Raw genomic sequence first — 24,776 nt, forward strand, 5'->3', positions numbered from 1 at the left:
GCAAACGAGTTAACTTTTAAATTTATTTCACTTTAATAATTTGTAATCGCTTGAAAAATTATAGGGTGAAATAAAATAACAAAACGAAGTTTTATCAAAGATGTTTCGAAGATGTATCATCGAAACTCCTTTATTGAAAATGGAAATAATATTTGATCTTTAAACATCTTAAGAAGGCGTACCAAAAAGCAACGCCTTGTTTAGGAATATACATGTTCAATATAAAGTCATGGTGAACAACAAACAAATTTCAATGCTATAAATGAAGCAGTTTTTAAGCCCACTATACAGTCGAGCAAACGTAAAGGCTTGGCTAACTCCTGCATAAAACAGCAGTTACACTAGTGCACCATGGTATTACTTTTTTTGTTCACACAATATGGCTTAAATAATAAATATTGCAACTTTGATTTATCTTATGACATATCACTAATCCTTTAGTATCCAAATCACAAACATTGATTACATGACCAGCCAATCGTATTACACTGTGATACAAGTGTATAAATATCGCTTGCAGCAGACGATAAATTACAGTTTACGTATCAATAGACGCAAATACACACACAGGATGAATCGTGCGTTCGTTTCAGTTGTGATATTCTTATCATTACACTTGTCAAGAGCTACACCTCTTGGTCATGTAACATCAAAGGATAATAAAGAAATGTATTTTAAAACAATGTTAGTTAATTACCAGGATGAAATTACGTCATTAAAAATCAATATTGCCGCTTTAGAAGAGAGAGTTACTAAATTAGAGACGGGAAAAGCTTCTCATGTAATGTTATCGAATCAAGTTGAAAATATTGGCGGTGGAATCAACGAGAATCATAAAATAAGTAAAAGGGGTAAGTTTTAGTACAATATTTATGTCATTTGCTATTTTTCTAGTAATCTTTTAGATAAAATCATTTAACGTTATAATCAATTTTCCTTAATATGTTTTACGTATCATTTCGCAATACACATTTTAAGTAAAATATAGCACACGATGAATAACAACACTAAGTGCTAGTTTACTATTGTCATTATATATTATTATAGACGTTCACAAAGAGTAACAAGTAAAATGGTTTCCTGCGGTGAACATTTTAATGATTTAAATATATTTCATTTAACTATTTTCAACATTATTTGGGGATGGGGGGATAAACAAACGTTTGTATCAGGAATATAGTTGACAATTGAATAGGAGAAGGTCTTTGGAAACTGGTGACCGTTGAAGACCGGAGAAAGTCGAACATAAAACAATTATTTCTTTTTAAGAAAATGATTAAATAGGCCTACCATTTTATGAATAATTCCGAGCAAAAAATAAATAAAGTAAACACACAAGTTTACGCAGAAAATATCTCTATTTATTATGGCAGATGCCACTACGAATATTTTAATTTTGTATATTTTCAGTATAAACAATTTATTGTTTGTAAAATTTGAGATAGATATAAAAGAAACATTGATAATTTTCAAAGGCATCATTCAAGTTTTTCCACCTTAAACGGTAAAATAATTATAGAAAATTAGAAATATCAAGCAATAGTTTTTTGTTCTTAATTATGTGTAATTCGGACTCACTCCCTACAGGTAAATCCGTAACGTACCGGCAAACGTTATTTAGCTAGGTTTTCGAAAAGGTCAATTAACCAATCATGTAGGGTTTACAGATCACATGCTCCTCCATGTACCGAAAACAGGTCACGTGCTCCTCCATGCCTCAAAAGTGAAATGCGTACCAATACCCTGCGGTCTCCAGACCGCAGGGAACAATTGTTTTTTTTAAATTGTACACAATGTTTGTGCCACGAAAACGGAAGTAAACAATACAGTAAAACAAATATTTACTTTCTTTTACAGCAATTTTCGGACGAAGGAAACCGGAAGTTGCATTTCATGCGACACTGACGAAACCTTCTGCTACGGTAAAAATGTTAGAGAATATAGTCTTCAACAATGTCATAACAAACATCGGCAATTCTTATAATCATCATACTGGGGTATTCACTGCACCTATACATGGAACTTATACGTTTAACACAGACATTGTTGCAGAAAGAGGACATTATGTTGAAGCAAGTATTGTACGTAATGGTAAAGTGGCTGTTTCAGCAATCAGTGATCATAGATTTTCACAAGATGGAAAGCATTTTACCACTTGGGATCAAGGAAACGCAGTCGCGATTTTAAGATTAAATAAAGGGGACAAAGTGGCCGTGACATTACAATGGCCTGAGGGAAGCCATGGTATACACGGTAGAGGAAAATCAAGTTTCTCTGGATATCTACTGAGATAAGAAAGCACTAAAGAAAACTTGAACTAGACTGAAGATTTATCAATAGATGGATGTTATTTATTACCTATGCAAAATAATAATTTATTGTTTACATTGCATGCATCGTTTAATAGTTTACATTGCATAATGATATAGCGTTTTTGACATGTTTTGGAAGATATACCTATGTTGTACTTTGATGGGTTACGTGCCAAACTATTGTAGCGTAGTTTATATAATTGCTTTGATTTATACATAATGTAATGAGTTTTATTGGAATAAACTTTGATATAAAGAAAGGAAGCTGTATCATTCATGTTATTTATTTGTAAAACATATTGTGTTTAATAAATGATAAGCTTGAATTAACGTATATGTTTGTGTTATATTTAAACCTCTAATTTATGAATTATGTCAAAATACAAGAGTTGAAAAAAACGATCGAATTTGTGATTTCATGATTATTGTTTTGCATGTTATCAATATAGTTCTAGTTAAAGACACGCGACACACACTCGTGCATTGAGATTAGTATTTTTATAAATATGGTAATATATGATGGCTTAAATGTTTGGTTAAGATTTCAAACAAGTTATTAAGTTCACAAAATGTTAGACAGTTTTTGTTTTAAAAAGTAATTTAAGCCTTAAACAAACAACAAACATCGTTCAATCTTAACCTTTAATACCCTTATCTAACGTGGGTCTATGTATTTCCTGTCTTTCTGAAAATATCTCGGCAACATAAATCTTAAAAAGCAAATAAGGAGAGCGGTGGCCTAGTGGTTAAGGTTTTTGCCTCTTCATCTCATTGTAGACTCCATCACTACTGGGTTCCTCATATGATACCAGTAGAGAAGCTTACTCGAGCATTGTTCAAATAAGATTCAAGCTTTATTTACAACCGAAGCTTAAACTAAAGTAGTGTATTTGTCCGTTCGACTTTGTTAATTAATTTTCTGTTAAAAAAATGAAGAAATAAATAAATAAATTAATTAATTAATTGAATTAATTAATTAATATATGGTTATACCAAATTTAAAATAAGACATCATAAAGTAGTTTTTTGGCACGGCTTACGCCGACATTGTCATCAAATACATTATACAGTCGTTACATATTAAAGTTGAAATAAAAATAGTTATTATGATCAACAAGAAGAAGAAACTTTGAAAAGGTGCCAAATGGGACACCGAACTGGTATATAAATTCTTTAAGATGGGACAAAGGAGTTCAATGTGTTGCCAATACATTAGAGCTAATTACCATAATATTGTCATTTTGCTATGATTTTGTGTAGTTCACAAACGATACATTTGTTTCGATAAAAACAACGAATGATGTATATTTAATTATATTATTCTGTTAAAATACGTTGTTATGTTGTTTTCATATTTATATACCCCTGAAGATGCGTCAACAGACCTAATTTTGCACTTTGTAAAACTAAAGTACACTTTTTATGCTTTTGACATGATGATTATGGCCTATTTGATTTTTACAGATTAGGATTTATTTGTTTTTACAGAGATTAACTGACCTTTGATGAGGCATTTATATTAATGACTAAGATATTCTTTTGTGACTACTATCATATCTCCAGAAACAGGAAATATTTTTATCTGCTTACACTCCTTATTGTCCTTTAAAAATGCAATCCACAAACTTGAATTAAAGTAATAAAACATGTTTATTTGGTTTACGCATTATTCGTAAAAGGTTCTTAAAAATGAAACAGAATCTCTTTTAATTTCAGCCGCATTTAATTTCCCGATGCTTCCAAATTAATGTCATTAATTGTTCCTATTTAAATGTACAGATTGAAGAAAGTTATTAAATAAAACAACAACAAATGTTACTTTTACCTCTTTCATTCAGGTGCGATGCAACTGGCGATAATTTTACACAGCTTTTGAATCATGTTAGCAAATCAGCTGGCAAACGCAAAATCTGAGAGGGAGAGTGAATTAAAAAAATGAGAAAATCCAAAATATTTTCCCAAAGGCAAAGCCTACTGCTATTATAAGAAAGTCAAACCACATCACACCTCTTGTTCCTGTAGTCACGCCCGGTATGTGGCTAAATTGTCGCCTGTTGGCTTTCCGATACTTTCTGAGTGTGAAACTGTCGTTCGTTGTTACCTTAGAAATATAAATACAATATAAAAGAATTTTCAACTGTGTCTTTGTTTGAAAGTTTGCGACCAAAAGCTGCACATGAGTATATCAATAATCACTGTCGATCTAATAAAGGTGTGTTGGATATTTGACAATAATCGGCGGTTTTCCGACCTCGTCGTCTTGCTTCTAAGTCGATGACTATTTTAAGGTAGCACAACCCTAATGGACACTATAAGGAACTGAAAAATTGACAGCATAGGACAGTTATATGCCTTATATGTCACCTTTATGCAAAATTAAAACACAATTTACCGTGTGGTTTATGAGTTATGGACATTTTTCTGAACTAGAACTGCGCAAGTTTTTTTTCAGAAATGAGGAAACTAAATCTATAATATCATTATTATGGAACATCTTTTCCAATTGCTCATTGTTAAGAAACAAATAAAGACATTCATGTAACAAATTAAACGATCAAAATGATTGTTTCTAAACAAAATGTTTTAAATTTGTATAAAAATATAACCATGCCCCACCCACTTTTAACACTTATTTGACCATTACCCTATGTAAAAAGCCTTATTCAAAATATCCCTTAAGTTTACCAAAATAAGGGACAGTTTTCAAAGTTTGCCAAAATTTTCTTAAATGTATATTGGTTTGTCTTGCAAAATAGAAAATACTTTTACCGTGTAGTTTTTATTTCATTAAACTTTGAAAATATCTGGTACCGTATTTGATGCCAGCACTATTGTGTGTTGAGAATTGAGTACCGCTCATGCCGGTGCTAGGGGTCGTGAGGGATGTTGCATGTATTCATTATCCCTCATGTACAGACTCAATCAAACCGAGTCTGTAATTCTCTTGTAATTTTGTTGTGATTAATGCTTCCGAGGGATCACTTTGTTTTCAGATTTTTATACTTCACAACAGCAGGTGTCAAGTGCTGTGTGGCAGCTGTAAAAAGTTGCCCCGTACTTCACTTCAGTGTTGTTATATTTTTCTGGTCCTTCGGGATCATTGATGCCAGCACTATTGTGTACCGCTCACGCCGGTGCTAGGGGGCGTGAGGGATGTTGCATGTATTCATTATCCCTCATGTACAGACTCAATCAAACCGAGTCTGCAATTCTCTTGTAATTTTGTTGTGATTAATGCTTCCGAGGGATCACTTTGTTTCCAGATTTTTGCCATTAAATTTGGCATTTTTTAGCAAATAAATACCTACAATAATTATATAATTAAAATCAAACACTTTTTTCTTCCATAAGGTATCTGAGAGATAAATAAAAAATGTTAAAAAGGAAAAAAAGAAAAAATGTTGCCCCTTCTGGGGCTTGAACCCACGCCCCTCAGTTTCAATGAACTTGACAGTGATTCTAGCCTATTTAAATACTCTTCAAACTAGAGATAACGCATTAGAGGTGTAATACCTTAAGACGTCTTGAAAGTCTTATAAGATTTAACATCGATATAAATAAAGTAATAGAATAATAAACAAAACAACTGGTATAATTCTTTTCATGTAATATGCTGAATTGTATGTCTTTGTAAAATCATTATCTTCCTTTCCTTCTTGATTCTTTCATTGTATCAATAAGTATTCTTATGTCGTTTTATCGTTTTTTTTCACATATAATTCTTTTATGACACAAATGACAAGAAAGGCACCAACTGTACGTCGACATTTACGTGCTAAATACTCAAATTTCCCGCGAAAAAGAACTTGTAATTCAACGAATTATATGATTAAATTCATATATCTTTTTGGAACAAAATGGATATAACAGAATCCCGGAAAGAACGCACAAAACGACAAAATTGAAGGTGAAGCAGGCTCGGTTTGATTAAGCCTGTTTATGGACAGTACTGTAAACGTGCAAATCACCGTTATGTTAAAGACTCGAACAATAGTATTAGTTAACAATTGAAATGTAAATGATACACTGAGTTACTTATGCCGCGATTGCTGTACAATAAAGTGTTACAATTGCATTACTATTCGATTGAATAAAATGTGAATCATTTGATTTGCTATCTACAGCGGTAATAAATTACAAGTAACTGTCTCATATTTCGATACTAATTGTTACAAGGTTATCTAATTAACACATACGAGATAAAAAAAAATTGGCAAACCATATTTTGGGGAGGGAGAAGAGATGGAAGGTCGAATTTTGATAGGGGTTTCAACAGAACCGCATATCTCGAGTTTAAGGTCAGTGTGTAAGGCTGTAATAGTTAAATATGCCGAGTTAACTACATTTATTGACAACATTTAGCAAGGACTTGCTATGAATAAACTGAAGCTGTTGAATCGAATATTCTGGTGGTTATTCTGATTGTTTATATTCCCAATATCATCTGGTAGACTTATATAGGAGATACTATGTAGCCACAGGACGAAAAATCCATTAGAAAAAAGTTTCTTTTTTTTCTAAATAAGTTTGTGTCATCATCGACGGACTTGTCAGAGATAAAAAAAATCTAGGAAGATAATTAGATCGATCGGCAACTTTAAGCGTACAATAACTGTTATATTGTTAACTTGTTCAAGGACCTCATCTTTTACTTGGTCGTTTTTATTGGATATTCATTTGATTTTTGACCTTTCTATAATAATCATTTAATGCATAATTACTGATAGCGGAAATGTGGTTTTTTCAGTTTATTACAACGGTACCTAATTCAGTATGTTCTTTAATTATAAAGAGCTCACCTTCTATCCTCTTTCTTGCGCATGAATGTGAAAGTATTGTGTGATAAATTTCTGAAATAAAACATGTGGGAAATACAAAAGAATCTTATTAAATTATTATTAGTAGTAGTATTATCAAAATAATCAAAGATCGTTTATTCATTGTATTCACAAATATAAACGCTGTGGAGAATTAAATAAAATTAATGCATGAATTATATGAGCTACAATTTTTATTACAAGGAAACAACCATTAAAATTGGAATGCTTTGTGACGAAAGAACAAGCAAAACATTTTATTTTTTCATCAGAAGTTAGTTTGGTTATTTATCAAAGTTTGCATGTTCGTGTCTAAAGCATTTTATTCGCATGACTCAACAGTTTCGGTTTGTTTCGGCCAAACGATCTAGAAATAATAAAATAATTTACCACAAAAAAGGTTATATTCTTTCCCTTTGCATAAATTTACCTGTCAATGCTTATTTCTATAGCTTGATTAGAGTGTTTGGTTGCAAATGTCATAAAGGTTATTCCACTTGAGTTGCTTCCAATTTTTAACAATAAAAATATTACTGCTATTTAATAAACTACAATGAAGGCGGAAATATTATACAACATACAACGTGCATATAGCATGCTTCTATTTATGTACTCTTTTCATGACATGCATTTTTATTTTTCAAATATTTAATACTAATGTGCATGAAAGTAAATTCATAAAGATCGTATCAATCAAATCCTTCACTATATATGTTTTGTTCCATTCTGAACATTAGCTGTATTTTACAACAAAACAATCAAACTTAGCACACACCTTGATGAAGGAGATAATATAATCATAATGGTATAAGAAATGTTAACAATTTTTTAAATGTATGATATGTAAAGAGTAGCAAAATAGCTTGAATTGTTGCAATCGAACACAGGTTCGTAAGCTCTAGGTTACGGATATATGTGTTATTATAAAGAAATTTGTTTTTAAATTTTCATTTTTACACGAATTGTTAGGGCTTACTGTTGGGGTGTTTAGGCAAGATGAATTTATAAACGTTATTCTCACAAAAGTATAAAGTGTTATTATCGATAGAAACAACAATAAAACAGCATTTTCTCATATAAGTTTGGGTTGTCATGTTTTCTAAGTTAATCTGAGGGTTTAACTGTATGACAGATATTTGTTTACATTGACAACTGTCTGTTTTTAGAAAGGGCGACATCCAAGGTTAGCGACCATGTCTAAACGCCGTATGGGTATGATCGTTTATAGGAATTAAGGTTGCTGCTCGCCATTATGCGATATTGGCCCTCAAGTCGCGGTCTTGAGGCCATTATGCACATCTTCGGGCCATTATCGCATAATGGCGAGTAGCAACCGAGTATTTACCTATTATTTTCTTGGTAATCATAATGGAAAGTTGATGTGCTAGTTCGACTCTAAATTTTCTAAATGTACTAAAGATAGCAATAGTTTTTCTGTGTACAATTGAAACACAGTTTTACTAATAAGATATAAAATTTAATAACGTGACTAATGTACTTTTACATTCAAGTCAATTAAATATGAAAAATATATGAATTACTTTACAAATATTACTTTTATTGGCTAACAACTAAAGGTTCTTATTATGAAACACAGGATATATTAATAATATAAAATATATTTTGTCACTTTTATGGTTACAAAAATGTGGTTATAAATATAAATGCTTTAAGTCAAACGAATATAATTTTCATGTGAATATTTGAATAATGTCATAAAGCAATATAATGTCGAGCTGCTGGACGAAAAATAAGAACAATGGTCATTCTTCACAGTTATACGTACACCAAATAACAATTGCATTTCTATTTACTTTTGACGTTTTGCATTATTCTTTTGTATGTGTTTTATAAATGTATTTTTTATATCAGAACAAAACAGGAACGACATTTCAAAACATTAACTTAATTGTTTCAACGAAAAATTGTACTTCTACATTTATTATGTGTTTCTTCCTCATAACATCCTCGTATATTCAAAACAACAATCTCGAAAATACCTATGATTAAATTAATTCTGGAATTAACCTACCTATCTTTCAGACGCTCAAATGTCCAATTCAAAACTGATACACATAATGAGAGGGAAGTTTTGAAGCTGGAATGTAACGAACGTATTATGTGATCGAATGTTGATATATAATAAGTGTAATGTTTTTCATTCAGAAAATAGGGTTTGTTTCAATATTACCCAAATGGGTCTAGTTCTAGTGGCAAAAATCCCCCCAAAAACACTTGGGTTTATTCTCATCTAACAATTGTCAATGGCACTCACATATTAAATATATTACAAGTGATAATGCATGGAAACGGGTAAACATAATGAGACAATTTAATGTGTATTAGATTGTAAATCTTTAGAAGTAATTTATAAGTCGTGTACAAGTCCAATTCTTGAATATGCAGACGTCGTAAGGGAAACTGTATTTCAAAATGTACTTGAACTTTTAGACAAAATACAAAACGAATTTACTAGAATAGTATCGGGTGCAACAATGCTTATTTCTATAGAAAATATTAAAAATGAAGTCAGTAGGGAAACATTAGAGCAAAGACGTCATAACCACAGATTTATTTTGTTTTACAAAATTAAATACGGCATAGCACCTAAATATACCACGCTTTGCATATACCAGATCCCACAAACACTCGCTACAACTTAAGGAACTCAAATGACACAAGCGGTATATCAGCCAGAACTTAAATTCTTTCTTCAACTGCCATTCGTGAGTGAAACAACCTACCCCTTTACATACGAAAGTTGTACAACGAAATAAGCAATCTACCAATTATGATGAAACGTTAAATATTGCATGCATGATTACGCACAAAATGCAGCTTCTTTAGTAAAAACTCTCTTTCACCGTTATGTGAGTGCGGGCAAACGGAAGGTAATTCCTACTTTTATTTTGAATGCCGACATGTTAACATACAGACAAAAGCTATTTCAAAGTCTTATTTCAACATTACTCTTACTACTATTCTCTTTGGCAACCCAGATATCCCTAATACAGATAATGCTACTATTTTCAAGCATGTTTTTTATTTTACATACCCGAAACAAAACGATTTCTCTGATCTAATTGTGATACAACCATTCTATCCTTCTCCTAACTAGACAAATTTTACTACTTAATTAATGTTTTTGTTAGCTACAACATCACATATAATCATTACATTTCAGTCATTTTTATTGATATATAGTTTTATACTTTTTAAGCATTTTCGCAACTTTAATTTTCCCGAAATATTTATATTCTCGATTTGTCAGATTATCATACCTTTTGAAAGGGTACAAAACTCGACACATTATAGAAATACACTAAAAAATAGAAGAATTTTATAAGCTTATTCTTTTCTTGAATATTAAAGTGTTTGATTTATATTGTTTATGCATATATATAAATTTATATTTTTGGGAAATTAATATGTTTAAACTTAAAATTCCAAATAGGACCGTCTTCAAATAGCAGATTACTCTCAAAAAGTGAAGTATTTTTATCAAGAAACTATTTTTTTTAAAGAACTTCTTCTTTTAAGAATGTTTGATTCGTTGTTGAATGTGCACAAAGTGGGGGGATGTTACAGAATAAGACAGCTTTATGCTTAAGTAAAAAGTAAAAGTGCGGCCACGATTGTATTTCATTTAAGAAGTAGCCAGAGATTATTTGTTAAATGATTACTTAAATTATTCTTGAATGTTCATGATTGTTGCTTGGTCACACGTTTTATACAATATTTACATATATGCATGTACACGCATGAATGTAATGATTTGTTTCTTAACATTCAGCAATGGGAAAACATTTTACATAATGATGATAATATAAATTATTAAGAGTTTCCTCATTTCTGAAATGCAATGTTTTAGGTAAACCCATAACTATTAAACCACATGGTAAAGTTTATTTAAATTTTGCATACAGGTGACCTTTAAAGCATATAACTGTCCTATGTTGTCAATTTTACAGTTCCTTATAGTGCCCATTAACCATGGTCTACCTTTAAAACATGAAGCTTACTTCAATTACTCCCGAGAATGGGTCTTATACGAGGGGAAGTCAGAAAATATCCGGACTTTTGACTCGTTCTCGAAAACCATTTAACATTTAAAAAAAAAATTCTATTCTTTTTCACAATATTCTCCACCTACGTCTACGCCCTTTTGCCATCTTCGTGGGAGCTTTTGTATTCCCGCTGTTACGTAGACCTATGTTTTAGGTACTGTGTAACAGTAGATATAAATGCCGCCCTGGTCTTATATTTCTTTCCAGCAAGCATTTTTTTCAGTTCTGGAAACACATAAAAGTCACAGGGAGCGAGGTCTGGGCTATAAGGAGGGTGAGACAACAATTGCCATTTGTAAGAGTTGATAACCTCCACTGTAGCTGCGGCGGTATGGGAGGGAGCGTTATCGTGAAGAAGGAGGACATTTTTCTGTGCTTACCTGGGACGCATTTGCTTCAGCTTTTCTCTGAGATTTTTCAGAATTACTTCAGAATAGTACTTGGCGGTGACAGTTTGACCTTTTGGCATGAAAAGAGTAAGTATCATTTCTCGTGAATCCCAAAAGGCAACAAGCATGACTTTGCCAGCCAAAGGAGACAGCTTAAACTTTTTAGGAGGTGGGGAACCAGCTCGTTTCCACTGCTTTGACTGAGCTTTTGTCTCAGGTTCGGAATAATGAACACACATCTCATCTCCAGTGATAATGCGGTTCAAAAACTTATCTCCTTCACGATTAAAACGACTTAATGTTCTTTTGCATTGGTTACTCTGGTTGCCTTTTGATCTGCGGACAGCTGTCTAGGCACCCACCTGGCACTTACTTTGCTCATGCCTAGGCGTTCGTGTAAAATATTGTGTGCCGATGCCTTACCGATACTAAACTTGTTGGCTACCTCTTCCAAAATTACTCGACGATTTTTGTTGACAAAAGCTTTAACATTTGCTACCATTGTTAGGGTCACCGCCTCAGCTGGTCGCCCAGTTCTAGGCCTATCACAAACACTTGTTCTGCCTTCACGAAACTGAGAAACCCAGAAAACCCAGAAAATCGTTTTTTAAGCCTCTGAAAGATGTGACAGGGCTTTTCACCTTCTGCAACCAGAAATTTTATTACAGAGCGTTGTTCCTCTAACAAAGAGTCCATGATAGACGAAACACATATCATATATCGGTGGGCAAATTACTGTGTATACACAACTATCATTGAAAATAAACTGACCACGTTATTGGCAAATGAATGTAGTTTTCACCAATATATAATGTGTGTATATAGCTGCACGTGGAAAGAGAGGAGCATGAAAAGTACGGATATTTTCTGACCGTCCCTCGTATAAGGAAACATAGTTGTAACCTGAATAGAGTTCGAGCACTTGAAAGCAGATACCTTAAGTAACATGAGTAACCCCCGTTTTGTCATTTTTCTTGATAACCCATTGCAAAATATAGATAATGTTGTGGTTTATACAATATATTGACAAAAATAATGACCAATCTTTATTATATTTGCAAAAGAAAATAGTGTAAGTCTTCGTAAAAAAACCCATTTTATTTGTTATTTTCCATATAAAAAACGATGGCCATTCAGACTTCACCATTATGACCATGCCTTTGAGTACAATATGTCTCATATAATTTTGCAATATTAAAATGTGATTTCACTTGGAATGTAAATGTGTTGAAATACTCAGGCGAATATACAAAAGGGGCAGTAAAACTTCAAGGACATAAGAAGAAATTATACAGGAGTTGTCCTAACGACATTCTGAACCACACATAGCACATATTTAAAACTTTTTTTGTACATGCATATATTTAATCCGCTTTTGAAGTGTATAAAGCTGTATATCTGACTCACATATATTTTTTTGTAATTTTGGAAACGAATACATGTTATTCTAAATTACCCGTATAAAAGAAACATAATAGTTCTATGTTTGGCGCATACTTAGTAAAAAATCCTACTTAAAACATAAGCTCCGGTACATTTTATTCAGTTTACATGCAATATTCAAATGTGTTAAATAACAATGACATTTTATATAATCAACTATGGCATTACGGAAAAATCATAATTTTACTGTTTATCAATTTTATAAAAAAAAATATTTCATAAGATATAGCTTTATTCCCTTTAACGCGCTTTGAGACTAATTCTAAATGTCACAAACTAATTTAATGATTTAGCGAATCAGATTAAATTAGATTTAACATGCCGGAAATGATCATCCTATTTGTGAACGTGCACCTTTAAATGTGTGCAACAGGACACTCAGAAATGTCACGTAAATTTTTATTTGGCATCGTTTGTTTGCTGTCTGTCATATGTCAACTTTTTTGTATGCAAAAGATTACAAATGCACAGTGAAAGTTTAAAAGTTTTAGAGAATGATACTTCGGTCTAAAGTACAACTCTGTCCATTATTTCAGAAACTATTCTCTAGGGGGAAACGGAGTAGATCAGTCGACATTCCGAAAGATAGCTGAGAAAATAATAAATATCAATTTCATGATAAGATTGATCTTAACATTTTATTGAAAGCTTTTTAAGTAACTGTCGAAAGGGTGATTTTTTAAAAATTGTATACATATTTCTGCATCATTATAATGTCATTAATATAAAACAAATGTTTTGCCAACCTAAACATTCCAAATTCCTTAAGGTCAAACATTTAATTTGGTTTTCATTTTTGTAAAAGTATTGCTCCAAAAAAGAGAACATAAAACTATATCATTTTAAAGGAGTAAAGCAAAGAAAGCAGGTACTGTGGTGAGAAAATTGTTTCGCATTTTTTTACTTCACTTCTCTTACCACGTATACGTTAAACTGACCACTACTTAAATAATTTACTCATTTCGTTATGGTGACTGATTTGTGCCTTGTATTTTTGCTCCGCGGGACGCCAGGCGAAAACACGAAAATACGACAAAGTAACCACTTTGTCGTACTTTCGCTTAGCGGAGGGCCAGCAAAACACGAAAACACGAGTGAGGGTCCACTTTGTTGTATTTCCGTGTTTTGCTGGGCGCCCTGCATAGCGAAAATACAACATGTCAAAAATCAGCCAATCAGCCACCATGCAGTACCAAACATGATTTAGTCAACACAGACATTTCATTAATCTATTTCGACAGCTCTCTAATCTAGTTATTTAACAAGGGTATCACTGGATAGGCTTTCCATTAACGATAATATATCGTGGTAGAGATTCTCTTGTAACTAAGTCAGGAGAGGCCCAGTAGGGGTCAGGCCTTTGCGATTTCTTTTCACAACATATTTTCATACATGCCAGTTATTTCATTACAAGCTCAATAACTTCATTGAGTGCACTCCTAGTAACTCTGTCTTTAACTGAGGTTCGTTGTAAAACTCAGGCCTCCCCTTTACGGCCTTGCCCAAAGTAACAATGAAAAGGATAGGCTGTACATGTTTTATGACAAGTTCTTTTTCAGTTTTTTGTTTTCGTTTCCGGGTGTAAAAGTGAAAACATGCATAAACAAAACGAAAACATGACAAATCGCAACTTTGTCGTGACCGACAACATTGAATACGAATAATTTATAGCGAAAACATGGCGCATTTTAAATATAGGAACACGTATATGGTTCTGGCCATCCTTCAGAAAATTATTTTAAAGCCACTTTAGATTTTTATTTTAATAGACGAATGTGATAAATAATTTCAATAAGACATGTGACACACAAACTATTCCTGTACTATAAATTACTCTTTCATCTAAATTTATAACACTATAATGTAATATGTTATCGTTCAGCCGATAAATTATCTGGAGATAAATAGCAACATACCGCTTTTTATGTTTTATTTTACTTTGGAATTTTATCGCAATTATCAGTGATATGAAAAAAGGTTTAATTTATTTTAATTCAATTTAAATGTCAGAAATGTAGATAACATAATGTCTCTGTAAATAACAATAATTGTTATTTGTTACCAAGGCTTTCCAATTTTAACATCAGTGTAAATCTTAAATTCAATTTGTTTGAACGGCAGTTTCTTAAAATAGAAACAAGTGATTTTTTACGGCTAGATATAGATACATTTATATATCAAATTAAATGATACCTCTTAAATTGTTGATTTACAGCCTTATAAATTGCAAATGAATTGGCATGCTATACCTTTGCAATGGGACCCACTTGTCAAATGATTAAGTGCTAGATTACCTGAAATCTAGCTTGTTACTCGTTGATTCGTGTTCGAATACCGATAAACAAATTCAAAATTATTTCATGTACGGAAACTGTTCAGGTAGCTTGATACAGTACATAGAGTCATTCGTGGGGTTTTCGTCCGCGAAACAGTCATTTCACTCATACTGTAACACCGTCGAGTTGACTGCAATCCTTAAGGAATACAAACACAGCAAAACCAAACCAGCAACTATGTCCGTAATATACAAATAGTCAAAAGATACATAAAACAACTATGTCTAGATAACGCAGAGAGTACGGAAACGTTGAAGGCCCTTCAAAAAGTGACATCATGATTCATAGGAAGACTTCCACTATATTTTATGCGTAAGATAAGAATGATTAAATATTGGTTTAAGATAATGTCAGACACAGATTCTCTAATGTATATATTATTTATGAAGCATGCTTTTAATGGTATTCCAGTAAATAAATGGTCTAAACATGTTTAGAACATTCTAGATGAAACAGGTTTTTCCTACCTATGGAATAATTCATTTGTAACAAATTTACAGATTCAATGTGTTATTAAATCAATTTATGATCAGTATATTCAACAGTTTTATTCTGAACTTCGTTACTCACCAAAACTAGAAACATATTGTTTGATAAAGAAAGATGATTTTTGTACAGAGAAATATTTATCAAGTATCTCTAATGTGAATCACAGAATTGCATTATCTAGGCTAAGATGTTCCGCTCGTAATCTACTTATAGAAGAGGGAAGGCATAGAAAAATTGACAGAAGACTTAGAATATGTACAAAATGTAATATGAGTAGTATTGAAAACGAATATCATTTTTTACTTGTTTGCCCTTTTTATAGAGAAATAAGAAATGCATGTTTGCCGAAATATTATTGTCATTGGCCTAAGTTGAACAAATTAAAAAACATATTATCTAGTATTCAGAGTAGCATTTTAAACAAAACCTCAAGATTTATATATTAAGCTAATGTTAAAAGAAATATGTAATGACTATAAATTGCATTTTTTCATCATTTGTTTTTACATGAGTTTGTCTTTATTGTAATAGCTTGTTAACTACTTCCTGCATTGTGTTGATATTGTAAAATAATTTAAAAGAATTATATATGACTAATGTCATTTATTCCCTTAATCAATTATTAAATGCATGGTTTATCTGCAACTGTGACTTTGTAATAACATACTTTTCTCAATTGTACATTATATCTGCCATACAGTTGTGTATTGGCGATGAACATTGTATATATTTATGCCAATTAAATATTGAATTGAGTTGAATTGTGTAAGTCGACTGATTTTAATTCATTTAATTCATTCACAAAGATAAAAGAAAAAACGTTTATTTCGCCAAACCTTTTATCGATATGCTTGAAGTTTTTGTCTAGGCGAAAAGGTATATTTTCGTTTTTTTTGTTAAACATTTGTCCTGTTAACTAGACAAAAAAAACTTCAAGCGTTTTGAGAAAAGTGACTTAGAATGACAAAAATGGTCTAGTCTTTTTGAATGAAATTAATTGATTTGTGTTTAAACATTTATCAAATCGAACAATAATCAGTCGCCTTACACCTCAAGATCGCACTATATGAAGGCCCTTTAACGTTTCCTTTTGGATCTGATAAAATATGTATATTACTTTATGCAGATGATCTTGTCTTGTTTGCAAAAAATGAGAAAGATTTGCAATGTTTATTAAATGCACTTAACAACTGGTGTTGCACCAACGATATGTTTATAAATAGTAGAAAAATTCAAATTGTCAATTTTAGACCTTTATCTATATGTTGAACATCGTTCAGTTTTATATGTGGTGTTTACACACTTAATATCGTTGATAGATATAATTTATGTAGTTGGGATTAGTGTTGCAAGAGCACTAGATTTCAATGTCACTGCAAAGGTTGTAGATAAAAGTGCAAGTAGGGCTCTTGGCCTTCTTATTGCTAAATGTAAATCGGCTGGTGGTCTACCGTACAATGTATTTACCCACCTTTATGATTCTACTGTTTGGCCAACAATCAGTTATGGTTCTGCTATCTGGGGTTATCGCTCTTACTCGTGCGTTAACGCAGTGCAGTTTCGCGCCATGTGCTTCTTTTTATGTGTCGGTAGATATATGCCTAACGTCGCGGTTTCAGGTGAAATGGGATGGATACCCCCCAGAGATCAGACAATTGAAATCCATTGCTATTATTTATCTAGATTGTCTTATAAGCTTTATTGTAGAGTAAACAAACGAGTTGCACTTTGTACTGCATCTGTAGCAAACAGATCATGTAAGAACTGTTTTTTTATGTTAATGATATGTTAAAAAATTGTAATGCACACCAATATAGTGATATAAGAATTTCCATTCCAAAACATACTATAGTGAATATTGTTACAACTAAATTGCAAGAAAAATTTGTTTTAAACTGGCTCGAATCTTTGAATAGTGTCACAGGTCCTTCTGGACGTGGTTGCAATAAGTTGCGTACATATCGACTGTTTAAAACAGAATATGAGACAGAATTGTATTGTACACTCATTATGCCTCCTTGTCATCGCACTGCATTTAGCAAGTTTCGTTGTGGTGTTGCGCCATTACGCATAGAAACTGGGCGTTACGAAGGCTTACATGTATTTGAACGAAAATGCCATTTCTGTGACAGTATTGAAGACGAAAGCCGTGTCATTCTTGATTGCTTTGTGTACGATGACCTGCGACAATCATTATTTGATAAAGCTAAAACGGTAGATAATGCATTTGTACGAATGTCTAAAAATGAACAATTAATAGTCTGTTCACTAAAACTGAAATGATACGTTATTGTGCCAAAACCTGTTTTAACATTCTACAACGTCGTCTTTTATTTTCTTGTAAATAATGCCATTATACTTGCTTTAAACATGAAAATGTATGTTTTCCTAGGTTATGGTAATCATGGCTAATCAGGTCATGCAAGATCTAATCTTGGATGATAATCGATCTTTTAAAATGTTTTTATACGCTCGTTAGGGCTCCGATTTACTGTTCTCAATTTCTTACATCATCTTTTAAAGGCAGTTTTTTCCAATTAGCGATGGTTACTCTGTTTATATACAGAATTGAACTATTGTTATTGAACTATTGTTATTGAACTATTTGATTTTAGTCGAACTGTAATAGGTCTTGAATATGTTTCTCATTGATATTATGTCTCTTGAAATTCTTAAATAGAATGCAGATTTTATGTGAATTTTGTATATATGTTTAAGAATGTATGTATACGAATGAGGCAAAAATAAAGTATGAATAATAATATAAAAAAAATAAAACAGTAAATATTGAAAATTTCAAATTACTTACGCAGGACATTCATAAAATATTGATGTGTTAAAAAAACGTAAAGCAAACCTTTTCATTCCAAATAAGTTTGAAAATTTACTGACATTTGATGTATTTATTATATATATTTAAATCGTAATGATGTATTTATCTTAAGTGTGTATTATATTTAGAGAATAGTTCACTTTATTTTATGTTTGAATTTATCCATCGCCAGGGAGGAAAGATGCAAATGTTTCTATTATTGAGCATTTCTGGAAATGTTTTATTATTATTATTCAGACAAGTCGTCATACAATTTGTAGAAATGTAATTTTCATTTTTTTTTGGCGTGACGCAATGTGTCTTAATTTATCGATATTAAAACGAAGAAAACGCCTAGGCGTATCTGGTTTTCATACAGTTTTATGGCGTCCTAAAAAGCATGTTGATGCCAAAATTATCATTATTACAAATGAATATCAACTGATAAAAGCCCACGAGTAATGACGAAAAAAACCAAAAAAACTACGTATTACTTTATCACTTTAAAGGCCCATTACGTCCCAGACATGCATTTATATTTATTTCTGAAAAACTTTTTATTTTTTGATATCCAATCTAAGTTTCAAAAAGATTACGGATTGGCCAACTACCTGAACCATCTTTTGCCTATGTTGCTTTGTGGCAGGTAATACAGTTACAGTGATTTAGTATTCTGCATGGAAGTCAAAATTCTACCTTGTTTATATTGTGTACTTTCATGATCAGCGCTATTTCTTTCAGTTGATAACTGTCTAACATGCTCTTAAACCATTCTAAAAACGTTATAAAACTAAAGCTTGCTCTTTCTAAAGAAGGAAACAATTATTTGTTTGTGAGGCATAATGTGCCTTTAAACGAAATTCTCCTTCAAATAGATGCCATGTTACTGGTATTGTAGAAGACTTCCCCTCTCACACACACATAAATGCAATCATGTGATTCCTATGTTCTTTTATGTATTTCTTCTTTAGTGTAGTTTGGATGATGTTTTTAATTACAAGGTTTAGAGGTTATTAATTAAAATGCGCCTTTTGGCCAGTGGATGCTTGATGTATTTATCAAATCGTGTTTAAAGTGGATTGGTCTACAATAGGCACATTTTCCATAAGTAAAATAAAATAAAAACAATAGGAATGTATCATTTTTATATTCCTATAAAATATTGCTTTAAGATATTTTGATAAAGTTCTTTTAGTATAAATTTTATATGATAATTTTAATATTTTGTTCAAGATCAATTTTTTTTATTTGCTATATAAAATTTAAAATATGTGTAATATCGTAAAATGTATCTCACACTTGCTAAAATCATCCATATATAACTCTTTCGTGGTTTATTTTTCTGTCTTATTCTAAATACTATCAGCATAACTATATATATTGTATTAAAGAACGTCCATAATAAACCATTCACTACTTTAAATGTCCTAGTATTTGAATTTATAACATAGGATAATTATTCGATAAATTTGGTATTTACTTGACTTTACTATTACACTCTTCAAAATGACTTTAAATTTTCTTCGTTAGAATGATAAACAAGAATTTATTCTATTTAATTTATTATATTTTAAGATACGTCATAATGCATGACTTAAAATCGTTTAAGGTAAACGTATTCTTGTAGTTCTACAAAATAAAACAAGTTTTCTTAAACTTTATTTTCTGCATTCGAGCTTAACGTTTCAGTTGTATATAAATTTGTCTTGTCTCGGGCACAGATAGACTTCTATAATGTCAAACTTGCTTATGCATTATGTGCAATGGAATCATTTTCTAAAAATAGCATTTTTAGTTCCATATAATTATTTTTCTGATTTATATTTAGTAAGAAACTAACATATTTTTAAGTACAAGTCATTGTATAAAAATTCCATTGGTATCTTGTGACTTCCGTGAATGCCTAAGCCAAGTTAATCCAGTATTAATCAATGCAAAGCTATGACTGTCAGAATATAAAAGAATGCACCGTGATGTTGTGTACGTATTGTTATCAAACAATCATAATTATGCATGCAGTGTAAATTTTATCTAAACTCTTTATATCTATGTACTTCAATACAAAGCGCGCTCGCTGCATAGTAAAAAAATATATAATTTTAGGATTATCTTAACTTTTGACAACAAGCTTAAAGTAAACTACATTGATATTTTTTGAGAAAAAGGACCTTATCGAAAATGTTCATCAACGCTGTTCCCGAACGCCGACAAGAGAGTCATGACAATACCTCCACTTCTTTTTTCTTTCAGCTAAAACAAGTCACATAATGTATTCTATTTACTTTCAAGTATATATTTACATACATCGCACAACTGTATTGTTGAAAGATCATCAGCGACAAAGTTCACTTTTACTGGTATAAGGTGATATCATATCATGTTTCATATCATATCATATCAAATAATATGATAAAGCATAATAAAAACGACAGGGAAGTGTATAAAGTCTTCCTATATAGAATTTGAAAATATCTTCTTTATTCAACAATTATGATTACATTATGATAAGCATACAAAAAACATTTTCACCAGTTTTCTATTTGAAAATCAGCTCGTTTTTGATTTAAATGTCAGTTAAACATGTTATAAAAACATTTGACACGCTCTGAAAATAAAAATAATAATATAAAATGAAAATGTTTTTGCTGTATCCAATATAACAAACAAATCTGTAAAGTTCCCTAATGTACCGTGAAAAAAGTGATACAAAATTCTACGTTTGTAGAGATGAGGTAAGTCATTTATCTGAAACCATATTGCTTTTTAAGACCAAACAATGTTTTAAACTACATGTAAAAAGTTTAGTAAAATAGAGTCCTAGCACATAAATATGATTAATATGTATTTTATAGTAAGAAACAGGTATCATGTATTCAATAAAATAAACATCAGTATCTATCAAGTGCATTGATAACATAACTTGTTAATGAAATTGAAGTCTCTGTAACATTGAGCCGGTCCATGGCAAACGATGAAATGTGAAATATCTCTCCCCATCTGGCACCATCTGAAGCAGCCTTAAATATAATCTATATCACCTAAAATAATCAATGACTACACATATAATGCCAGTAAGACTATGGGATAATAGTCAACAGATGCCCTGTTTCGGTATTTTCAGTATGAGAGTTTTGAGAAATATTGAAGAATCGTAAAGAGCACTCAGCAACATCAATATAATGAAGGCATGGACAAGCCATTATTACTTAATAAGGTCTCTAGCACCAGTGTTGTTAGAATTAAATTATCAACACCCAAATGGAGTAGATGATGCCGATCATCAGGTCCTTTATATATATCATATATAATAAGTACCTGACAGGCGATCTTTAAGATATATTATATATATTGATATACTGAAATATAAACGAAATTGTTTGAGTAATAATATAACAATCACGATATTCCGTTTGGTATTTTTTTTCAGAATGTTGTCCTCTATAAATTGCAGGAATGCTCTACTTTCCTGATGCAAATGCATAGCCTGTTGTGTATTGTCTGTTTTCCTATTGAGTGTTATTCATTGAAATAAAAAATAATACTTTTTAGAATTTATATAACAAGCTTATATCAATAACAAATGAATGTATTTTTAAAATGTATGTTTCAGAAAAGATTTTGAAGAGATCACTCCTTGGCGAATTTTAAAATGAACAAATATTTTCGACACTTTTCTCTTTGACTGCTTATGTATGGAGAAGTTACGGCAAAACAAAGCTGCATCTCTGTCCATGTATTAAAGTCAAACTATTTAAAATACTTGAGCCAAAAATGTCCGTGCTCCGTTCATAGGAGATATCCGGAGAAACTTGATTTCCTTACACCATGAATGGTATTGCTTCCCTGAGGCCATTGTAAAGTAACAGCTACTTTATCTCCTCTTCTTAGCCTTAAAATCGCGACTGCGTTTCCTTGATCCCATGTCAAAAAATGAGTTCCATCTTGTGAAGTTTTATGATCACTGATTGCTGAAACAGTTACTTCACCATTACGGACAATACGTACTTGCTTCAACATAATGTCCTCTTTCTGCAACAATATTTGTGTTAAAAGTTCCAGAAATAGAAGTAGTAAAGACCCCGGTATGATGGTTGTATGCGTGGGCGATGTTTGTTATGACATTGTTGAAGTTGATATTGTGTAACATCTTAACTGTTTCCGACGCTTTTGTAAGTGTTGCTTGAAATGCCACTACTGGTCTTCGGAACATTCTTATCCGTGCAGCTTAAATAGGAGAAAGGGACATAATTAACTTTGATTGGTCATTCTAATTTTGACAAATAAATATAGTAAATAGAAAAAACAGGGCTCTTGAGAAAGCCCGAAAAACGTCAAAAATCAAAATGTTGCAAGCTAGGTTTAATTGAGCCTGACCATGATGATATTTGAAATTTAGAAAAACATCCGCAGTTGTATTCCTTCGGTGGTTATAATGGAGCCTTCAATGGGACACAATCGTTCCATTTTAATATAAGCGGTGTAGATCTTAAATAAAAGAATGCGTATGACCTAAACGAAAAAACAAAAACAACAACAAAAACAAAAACAAAACACAACAATAACTTTTATTAATGTCTGATTACAAACATGTAATAACATGACCCATTTTGTAGATGGGGACAGATATATACATAGGTAATAACTTAGTAACATGTCTATCAATTTAACACAATATTTAAAACTGTGTGGAGCTTGTTAACCTCATTAATTGTAATTTAAATTATCTGCTATTGGATTTATACTTCATGAGAAAATGTGAAAAGGAACAAGATTTGTAAAGAACATAAAAGACATAGAAATGTGAAAAGGAACATAATTTGCAAAGAACAAAAAAGACATAGAAAAATGCTTTTCGGTGCATTATACAAACAATTTACTGTTAAAATTAGTGTAAAATACATGTATTTAAACTGATGCATTAATTCTAGTAAATGATAAAAGTTTATGTAATTAATTTAATTGAAAATAAATAAATAAATGAGTGACGAATCGTAGGGCATAACTAATAGGATCATTTTATACACCAAAACGAGTAGAATCGAAATAAAATCAAGTAATAACAGAAATCAAATAACTGAAGAAGTCAACATAAATGACTAGGTAAATATCATATTCCATGTCTTTCAAAATTAAAATAGCTAAATTAAACATAATGAAGTTTGAAAAAGTTTTAAATTAAAATGTTGAATAAAATTTTTTTATATTATTTACTACGGATAATGAATAACAAAATAAGAAAACACACTTACCTCGCTTCTTAATAACATGTTCAACATTGGTATTACTAACTGACCGTGAATTGCGTGACCATTTCCCGTCATATTTCATACCATCATCCAGTTTAATGTTTCCTAACTTTGCTGCTTTATTCAAGTCATTCTTATTGTCTGAATTTGATTTAACAATATTTGTTGGACTGGCACTTAGAGGCCAGTGGTGTAGGAATAAAATGAATATATGAAAATAAAGTAACAATATTTTTCCCATTTTTTTTAAAATGCTCGCTCCAAAGATTGTAGTAGTGTGATTTAGTAGACGTATGTAGTAAAGATTTAAATGCGTACTAAAGTATTCGCAGTATTTATTTGTAGTATTTTTAAGTCAGTGTCCAAAAATAGATCCGTTATATTTTTTCTACAATTTATATATACGGCTTACAATATACATAGAAAATAGAGGTAAATAATAATTACATCATCTGTATTCAAAAATAAATATTAAGCTTGATAAAATCTATTTTTTAACATACTCTTTACTATCATGTAAATGATTTGATAAATTTGCTGTAAATATACATTACTATTTTGTTAAAATAAACATTACCGAATTAAAAGTTAAACTATCGTTTATGTTAACTAGTTCAATACACAATGGGGTTTTCGTGTATTAGTTTAGTTTATACAAATTTATTTTAGTTCGATTGTCTTTGAAGGTATAGCTTTAAGCTTATTGAAAACTCTCGAATCCGTTCCTGGAACCTACCATTACTACACAATAAATGTAAAGTTTCTTGCTCAAGGGAACAACGGCTTGCCGCTGCCAGGGTTTGAACCCACGCAGTCAGCAATCTTTTCCATGTTTCTTGATATCTAACTTGTATGTCTTACTGTT

General features: G+C 31.3%; 2 protein-coding genes and 1 long non-coding RNA gene across 3 annotated transcripts; 1 reads left to right on the forward strand and 2 right to left on the reverse strand.

Annotated features, from left to right (window-relative positions):
- The first annotated feature begins 517 nt into the window (after positions 1 to 517).
- Positions 518 to 2,642, forward strand: LOC132730426 (C1q-related factor-like). The gene is made up of 2 exons (XM_060716345.1): positions 518 to 851; positions 1,858 to 2,642. Exons 1-2 carry the CDS (start codon positions 572 to 574, stop codon positions 2,292 to 2,294), a joined length of 717 nt encoding a protein of 238 aa, XP_060572328.1. The 5' UTR covers positions 518 to 571; the 3' UTR covers positions 2,295 to 2,642.
- Positions 2,643 to 4,127: 1,485 nt separating this feature from the next.
- LOC132730427 (uncharacterized) lies at positions 4,128 to 7,164 on the reverse strand. The gene is made up of 2 exons (XR_009625759.1): positions 7,112 to 7,164; positions 4,128 to 4,631 (listed from the first exon to the last, which is right to left on the reverse strand). It is a non-coding gene; the product is annotated as an uncharacterized LOC132730427 (long non-coding RNA).
- A 13,718-nt stretch (positions 7,165 to 20,882) lies between these two features.
- LOC132730429 (uncharacterized) lies at positions 20,883 to 24,258 on the reverse strand. Its single transcript, XM_060716348.1, has 2 exons — positions 23,915 to 24,258; positions 20,883 to 22,889 (listed from the first exon to the last, which is right to left on the reverse strand). The coding sequence occupies exons 1-2, from the start codon at positions 24,150 to 24,152 to the stop codon at positions 22,654 to 22,656; spliced, it is 474 nt and encodes a 157-aa protein (XP_060572331.1). The 5' UTR covers positions 24,153 to 24,258; the 3' UTR covers positions 20,883 to 22,653.
- Between the last annotated feature and the right edge of the window lie 518 nt (positions 24,259 to 24,776).

This window comes from Ruditapes philippinarum, unplaced genomic scaffold (genome assembly GCF_026571515.1).
Source record: "Ruditapes philippinarum isolate M1 unplaced genomic scaffold, ASM2657151v2 ctg3121_1_1_1_1, whole genome shotgun sequence".
NCBI lineage: Eukaryota > Metazoa > Mollusca > Bivalvia > Venerida > Veneridae > Ruditapes > Ruditapes philippinarum.

Coding starts and splice junctions, on each gene's coding strand:
- LOC132730426 (XM_060716345.1), top strand. CDS start 572: ATGAATCGTGCGTTCGTTTCAGTTGTGATATTCTTATCATTACACTTG. Junction 852..1,857: donor TCATAAAATAAGTAAAAGGG/GTAAGTTTTAGT, acceptor TTTCTTTTACAG/CAATTTTCGGACGAAGGAAA.
- LOC132730429 (XM_060716348.1), bottom strand. CDS start 24,152: ATGGGAAAAATATTGTTACTTTATTTTCATATATTCATTTTATTCCTA. Junction 22,890..23,914: donor ACATGTTATTAAGAAGCGAG/GTAAGTGTGTTT, acceptor CTCCTATTTAAG/CTGCACGGATAAGAATGTTC.